The following is a 7,114-nucleotide window of genomic DNA, read 5'->3' on the forward strand; positions in this document are numbered from 1 at the left end:
TATAATTTCCACATGTAGTTGCTTATAGTCTCAAATCCAAAGACTAATCAATAAACAAAAATAATCAGAACACTTCAAATAACTACTAATGCAAAATTATAATAATGCATGGCCTTATGTTCGCAAAAGGTCTTTTTCAAGTTCTAAATATATAAAACATGTGTGAATTAACGATTAATAATTTCTTTTATGTCAAAATTATACTGGTTTGCACTTATAGAAAAGCCCGCCAAGCATAAGAAGAAGAAAAAAGGTTTTTGCATAATGAGGTCTACGTTCTTCATCCTTACACATGAATAATTTGTCTCTCAGTCCAACATGCATAGAGATAATGAAGTAGATGAAGAAAAAATTATAGAAGTCATTGAAATTCCATGAAAGTCTATCAATGTTTATGAAATTTTTTAATAAAACTCCATGAAAATCTTTGAAAGTCTGATATATTTATGAAAGTCTATGAAAGTCTGTCACTTAAAAAAAGTCTTTAAAAGTCATTATAAGTCTAAATTGAGTACACCCCCCTAAATGAAACCCCAATTCAAAGTTGAAACCCTAAAATCAAATGAAACCTCAAACCCCAATTGAAAATTTGAAACTCTCAAAAAGTCAAAACCCTAATTACTAATTAGATTAGTCAATTACCAATTTACGGCCATTTAGGCAATTACCCTACCCAATTACGGATTACCCCTCCCCAATTGATTTCTCACAATCTCACTCTCATCTCAGTCTCTGTCTCTCTGACTCTCTCACGCCAAGTCTGGAGTCTGGACTCTCGTCACTCTCTGCTCTGTCTCTCACTCTCAGCTCTCACACTCATCTCAGGTAACCATCTCTCTCACTCTCATCTTTCATCTCGCATTTCATCTAGTCATCTCTGTCTCTCATCTCTCACTCTCACTCGCGAATCGCAGTCAGCTGACTCAACCACTCAAGTCTCTGAATCTCTGATCTCGTTGGCGTCGTCGCAGCGAATCAAAAGCCGTTCCGGTACATCTCGTCGGCGTCGTCTCAGGTAACCATCTTTCTCACTCTCATCTGTCATCTCGCGTCTCTCATCTGTTAGTCTATAATCTCTGTCTCTCATCTCTCACTCTCTCATCTTGTCATCTCTTTGCAATTTGGGGTTTGATTTCGGGTTAGGGTTTATATTAAGGTTATTCTGTTTTTTTTGTGCAATTTTGTGGTTCTTCCTTGCAATTTCGATTTTAAATTAGGGTTTATAGTTAATGTGGGGTTTGATTTCGGGTTAGGGTTTACATTAGGGTTATTCTGTAATTTTTGTGCAAATTTGTGGTTTTCCTTGCAATTTCGATTTTAAATTAGGGTTTATGTTAATTTGGGGTTTGATTTCGGGTTAGGCAAACACATTAGGGTTATTCTGTAATTTATGTGCAATTTTGTGGTTCTTCCTTGCAATTTCAATTTTAAATTAGGGTTTATAGTTAATTTGGGGTTTGAAACTTTGAACTACATATGCAGGTTCTGGATTTTGTACTACATTTTGGGGATTCAATTGCTGAGCAGTGAGCAGCCTGAGCTACATTTTGGGTACTTGGGCAATGGGCAGTTTTGTGAGGTACATTACTACATTTAGTTTATTTTGGCAAATTAGCATAATGGTTGTGAACTTGTGAATGAGGGCTGCTGAAAATTGGGGTTTCTGTTTAAGACTTAGGAGGTTTTGATTTGTATTTGAACTTAACAGGTTTTGATTTGTGACTTTGTTACAAAAACAAGTTTTGAATTGTGATTCACTGATTTGTACTTAAAAAAGTGGGTTTTGTTATTTTTTTGCCCAAATTTTTAATTGGGCTCAGACTAAAAGGCCCAAAACAGTAAGGCCCATCCAGAAACAGTGCACTGGACCAGACTGGAACTGTTACAGTTTGGTTTGGTCCAGTTCTGCTGCAACAATTCCGGTGCTCGGCACCGCACCGGACCGTTTTATGCTCTACAGTGCAGTGCCAGTGTGGGGGGAGAACTGGGCCGGACTGCACCGTGCCCACCCCTAGTTTTGATTGCTTGCATTTGTTTTGCAGGATAATTGGCCCTGCAATGCCATCAGCTGAGTTACTTGCTGCTGCAGCCAAATTGACAGAAGCACAGGCTGAGCTGAGGTATTTCTTAAAATATTTTATTCCATAGGCACTTTATTTTGGAACAATTTCTGGAACTATTCAAATCTTGTTTATTTTGAATTACAGTTGTTTGTAATTTGGGTCTATGTGTGACATAACTGAATCATGTATTTTCTGATTGAGATGACTTGGAATGTGGTGTTTCCTAACACATATGTACAGAGAAGTTGAGTTGGAGGAAGATAATGAAGTTTTTGTAGGACCTCCACCACCTGCTGTGGTTGCTGAAGCTGAATCAGCTAATGAAGCTGAGCGGTTTGAAGAGGTATAGTAGTCTTATCTCTTAAACATAATTATCAAAATTTATAAGCATGTTGTATATAGTCTTGGGTTGGTGAGAGTTTGCTCAATGTTCATATCTCATCTCTTGTTCATAATTTATTCACAGAGTTCGTTCATAATATTTATATCTTTTTTATTTATTTGTACAATGGGGTTTGAAACTAGATTCAACTGCAGCTTCCCACTCTGCCCATATGTCACTTGAGCAGCTCAGCTATGGACTTTGTTCACTTTAAGCACATATTAATAATGCATGAGGAAGAGTTTTGATCTGTAAGTGAGTAGTCAAACAGTTGTTGAGAGGGTTAATAAATGAACTCTAGAAAATGCAGGGGTTAATAAATGAATTCAGTAACTATAAGCACTGCTTAAAATATCAAAATTATCCGTGAAATTTCACCAATAATTTCATTTCTTTGCGAGTGTTCCCACCAATTTATCGCAGTAACTTCAGGGTTTTGTTTGGACCGGGAATGAGATTTTCTTGAAAATGTTGTCGAAAGCAGTTGTGGCGCACGGCACAAGAATAGTCAGATTGTGTGTGTGTGGGTGGGTGTTGTTGGGGGGGGGGGGGGGGTTGAACTCATAACCTCATTTTTTCATTTCATCAATTGAGTATAATACATAGCCTTATATAGCCTCTTTACATGGAAGGTGGATGTAGAATTCCTAGAAATTAGCCCTTGAAATAAGCTATATTATCTCAATCAGTAGCCCGAAATTAGCTATACTAAATTAGCTAAAATAGCTCAGTCACTCTTAAACATAAGGCTGCTAGTAGCCTACATCAATTACATTCCCCCTCAAGTTGGAGAGTAGATATCAACAACTTCCAGCTTACTGCAAATAGAATCAAAAGCATGTTTACGAGTTTTTTGGAAAAAAAAAAAAGCTTGGAAAGCTCAGCCCCACTGGAAGTAATTAGAGCTCCTAAATTTTTTACTAGTCATGGAGCAGAATAATAGGGAAGTTCCTGCTATCTGCTTTGTCACCCATAAGGACCAAAGTAAATCAAACTGAAACTGAGGTGAAAATCGATTGAGATGAGAACCAAGACGAGATCTGATGGAAACGAGAACCAAAGCGAGATCTGAAATGACATTCGACCGAGAAGATTTAATGGAATCTATGACATTGACATAGTTGTGAGAGAAAATTTGTCCATTTTTTTTTTCTGTTCTTGACTCTTTTTTTTTTTTTTTTTTCTCATCAATTGAGTAAAATACATAGCCTTATGTAGCCTCCGCCATGTAGAAGGGAACAATGCAGATATAGGGAAGAATTTTGGTCATTAGATGAGGAGTCAAAGAGTCTTTAAGAGAATTTTGGTCATTAAATGTGTAGTCAGTCATTGAGAGGCTTAATAAATGAACTTTTGGAATTGTAAGGGTTAATAAATGAACTCAAGTAACTATAGTAGTCATTAAGAGGGTGTAGCAATGTAAGAAGGATGGTATTATAAAAGAGATGGGACCCTATGCAATGCAATCAGATTTCAAAAGTAAATTTCCACATTTTCCCTCCGATTCTAAGAATTCCTTTGCTTCAAGGTTTTCTCCCATATTTCACCGTTAAAAATATCTTGGCTCCAACATTTTTTGGAGTGTAATCATCCCCCTGTTTCTACCGCCTTTAGACTGTACCTCTTATGTACATCACACGTGGTAAAAAGTATGAGCTTTAAATTTTATCTGTTGATTGTTTATATATAGTGTATTTGAAGTTATTCTATTACTCTTATATGAATGTACTAACTCCTTGACTGACATGCATCCAATCAGGTTACAAGGATCATGGATTCTGCGGATGATAGTCCATATGATATTCTAGGAGCGAACCGAAATATGTCTGCGGAAAATATGAAGAAATGGTAAAACCATTGAATTTTCTGCATTGTGGATTTAATAACCTCTATGTAGGCGCCACTTGTGATCTCCCGCTGACTCTGTTATGGGATAACAATTGAAAATGTCTGGTGAATAGTAATTATTGCTTACACTAACCTCGTTCTGAACAATATATCAAAAAACTTGATCTACATTTGATCTTTGATATGTTCTCTACAAGATCCAGCTTGTAATAAAAAAAAGGGAAATAATGTGAATAAACTTTTTAACTTTTAACAATAAGTATTGGATTGACATCAATTTTCATTCACCTAGTTGTTGGTAGAGAAGATAAAAATAAAGCAGTTGGTAAAGAAGTTCTGATTTCACATTTGCAGTTCGCAGATGACACAATTCCAGAAAATTCTATTCCAGCTTCTAAAACCATCTGTATGTAGTATACTGTATCCCCAAGAGCTTGAAAGTGTCATTTAGAAAGTAGATGCCTCTTGAGTGCAGTGAACACCCACTTAACCAAAGTAGAAAACCATGGACCTGTACAGTGAAGAAACAAATTATCAAAAGTGTCTTGCCAATTATGCCTAGTTTGGACATGTCAACAATTTGTGAGACAGACTTACAATTGGCTTGTACAAACTATAAATATCTACTTTGAAAATTGCAAGTGATGACATATTTTTACACCAAAAACAATGGCTTGTTTGAATTTTTTTATATGGACAGAAGGGCTTGCTGAATAAAACTAATAATGGACACATTTTTAGTTGACGGGCTTGATAGCAGTCTGTTGTTTTAATTTGAGCTATTTTATATGATTGTGAACTGTTGAGCTTTGCTATTTGTATTTTCTCTTTGATTTTTTTTTTGTCTAATAAATTTCTTCATCTTATTCTTCTTTAAGGTACTGGAAGATGTCTCTTTTGGTTCACCCTGATAAATGCTCACATCCTCAAGCTCATCCAGCATTTGTCAAGTTGAATAAAGCTTTTAAAGATTTACAAGATACAGACAAGGTGAGTTGTGTACGCAGACATGATATGCATGGGAGATGTATTTACTAATTTAGTTATTTATTTTGCATGATCGCTATCACATTCATTTCATTGGTTGAATGGCCTAGTTATGTTACACTAATTGTGGTCTTGATTTGTGCTTGTCTTCTTCTGTATAGAGTGATAGATTATATTTCAACATCTCTGAACAGAAAAGATATGACCTTGGAGTTTGGGTGAAAAAAAGTTTCTCTTTCTCGATCTTAAATGATTGGGAGAGACATGTCTATGCTTTGGGAGCCAAGTGAAAAGAAAAGTAGAAAGGTCATGAATCTCGATATTAGTATGGATTGTTGACCAGAATCAAGTTTTTGTAGAACATCTTGCTGGAAGTCAGCCTATAAGTACATATTTTGCACAGTGAAATATTAAAAGCTGAGTGGTTGGATCTAGTGGGATAGGTAGATGTGGGCTATCCTATGTTTGTGAACCCAGGCAATAATTGGGCTTCACTAGTTGCTCTTAATTAAAAGGGAAAAAATTAGGCCTCACTGGAATAATTCTCAATCCAATTGGTCGTGGCTGGTTTAGTTAGCTTGTAAGAATGATGTGTGGCATACATAAAACATCCTGGCCCTCAGTGGATTGTTTTAGCTCTCCTGTTATATTTGACTTTACATCAACCCCAGTTGCATACTTTGACACTGTTTGAGGTTACATGCTTTTTGCTGTTCGATAAACTGGATTGTATAGAGACCTGTAATGGTGCATATGTGATTGAGAAGGCTGTGTTTAGCATAAAGAAGAGATTTTAAAGATTTTTTAACAATGTCCAAAGTGGTAGGTATCTCTAGAAGATTTTTCATAACTAAGACAATTGTTGAAGAATATAGAATCCCATATCGAGAAGTCTAAGCGCTGCTACCCATTGGCATTATTGATTTCTAATTGGTTTTGGTTCGATGCTCTAATTCTAACATGGTATAAGAGCATGAAATTCATCCAAGTGTTGGGCTCGATTGTCCCCACGTGCTTGACATCACCCAATGTAATTGATCCATGTGCTTGGCTCAGCCTGGCCACACATGGGGCGCATATTGGAGAATATAGAATCCCCCATCTTGAAGTCCAAGCCTTGCATAAAAGTATTAAGTGTTGAGCCTCTTCAAATATTGGCAATTGGTGGTTGCTAATTGGTTTGGTTTGGATGATCTATTTTCATTTTTTTTTCTTATACAGAAACATACTTTCATTAATTAAAGATGAAATTTACAATACAGAGGACAAGGGTAATTCTAACAACAATTAATTCACAAGGTCTAAGATATTGTTTTAAATGAGGCTAGTTAACGCAAATATATTAGGGAAGAGTGTAGCATTTATTGATGGGTTATTCCTTATAGTCTCTGCATAAATGACGATACCATCAAACAAACTTATAATTCTTAGTACTCATCATGAAGTTACCTAGGCAGATGAATATTGAGGCATATAAAAGTAGAATGTTTTAAAGTTGTTCAAATGGCTCTTTATCATCTATAAAATAATGAGTTCAAGTTTGGTTTGCCTAAATTGCACATTTGAAGCTGTGGACAACCGATAATCTTGAGCTTCTTTAGACATTTGGAATGCAAAAAAATATGCTTCAATTCTGCACAATTACGTTGATATAGGGAGCTGTGGCTGGTCAGATGAGTGTTACTATGTAAATTGGTTTTAGACATTGATTTTGAAAGAGTTACTTTTTAGGAAATGCATGTAGAAATTGGAGCGTCCAATCCAAAACCAATTGGCAATGGGTGGAGAGGCCCAAGACTTTATATATTGTTAGGCAAGACTTCACTTTCCCGAT

At 36.0% G+C, this 7,114-nt stretch overlaps 1 protein-coding gene across 2 annotated transcripts in view; it reads left to right on the forward strand.

Annotated features, from left to right (window-relative positions):
* The first annotated feature begins 698 nt into the window (after nt 1-698).
* Nucleotides 699-7,114, forward strand: part of LOC147291427 (uncharacterized) — a 10,720-nt gene continuing 4,304 nt past the window's right edge. The window contains exons 1-7 of one of the 2 annotated variants that reach the window (XM_086238627.1): nt 699-825; nt 915-1,015; nt 1,483-1,579; nt 2,043-2,120; nt 2,304-2,406; nt 4,205-4,293; nt 5,172-5,283. In XM_086238627.1, the coding sequence (XP_086094753.1) occupies nt 1,563-1,579; nt 2,043-2,120; nt 2,304-2,406; nt 4,205-4,293; nt 5,172-5,283 (399 nt within the window). In that variant the 5' untranslated portion in view covers nt 699-825; nt 915-1,015; nt 1,483-1,562. Of the gene's footprint in view, nt 826-914; nt 1,016-1,482; nt 1,580-2,042; nt 2,121-2,264; nt 2,407-4,204; nt 4,294-5,171; nt 5,284-7,114 lie in introns of those variants that run through there. The other variant, XM_086238628.1, reaches the window with a different exon arrangement.

This window comes from Dryas octopetala, chromosome 3, assembly GCF_963921425.1.
Source record: "Dryas octopetala chromosome 3, drDryOcto1.1, whole genome shotgun sequence".
Lineage (NCBI taxonomy): Eukaryota > Viridiplantae > Streptophyta > Magnoliopsida > Rosales > Rosaceae > Dryas > Dryas octopetala.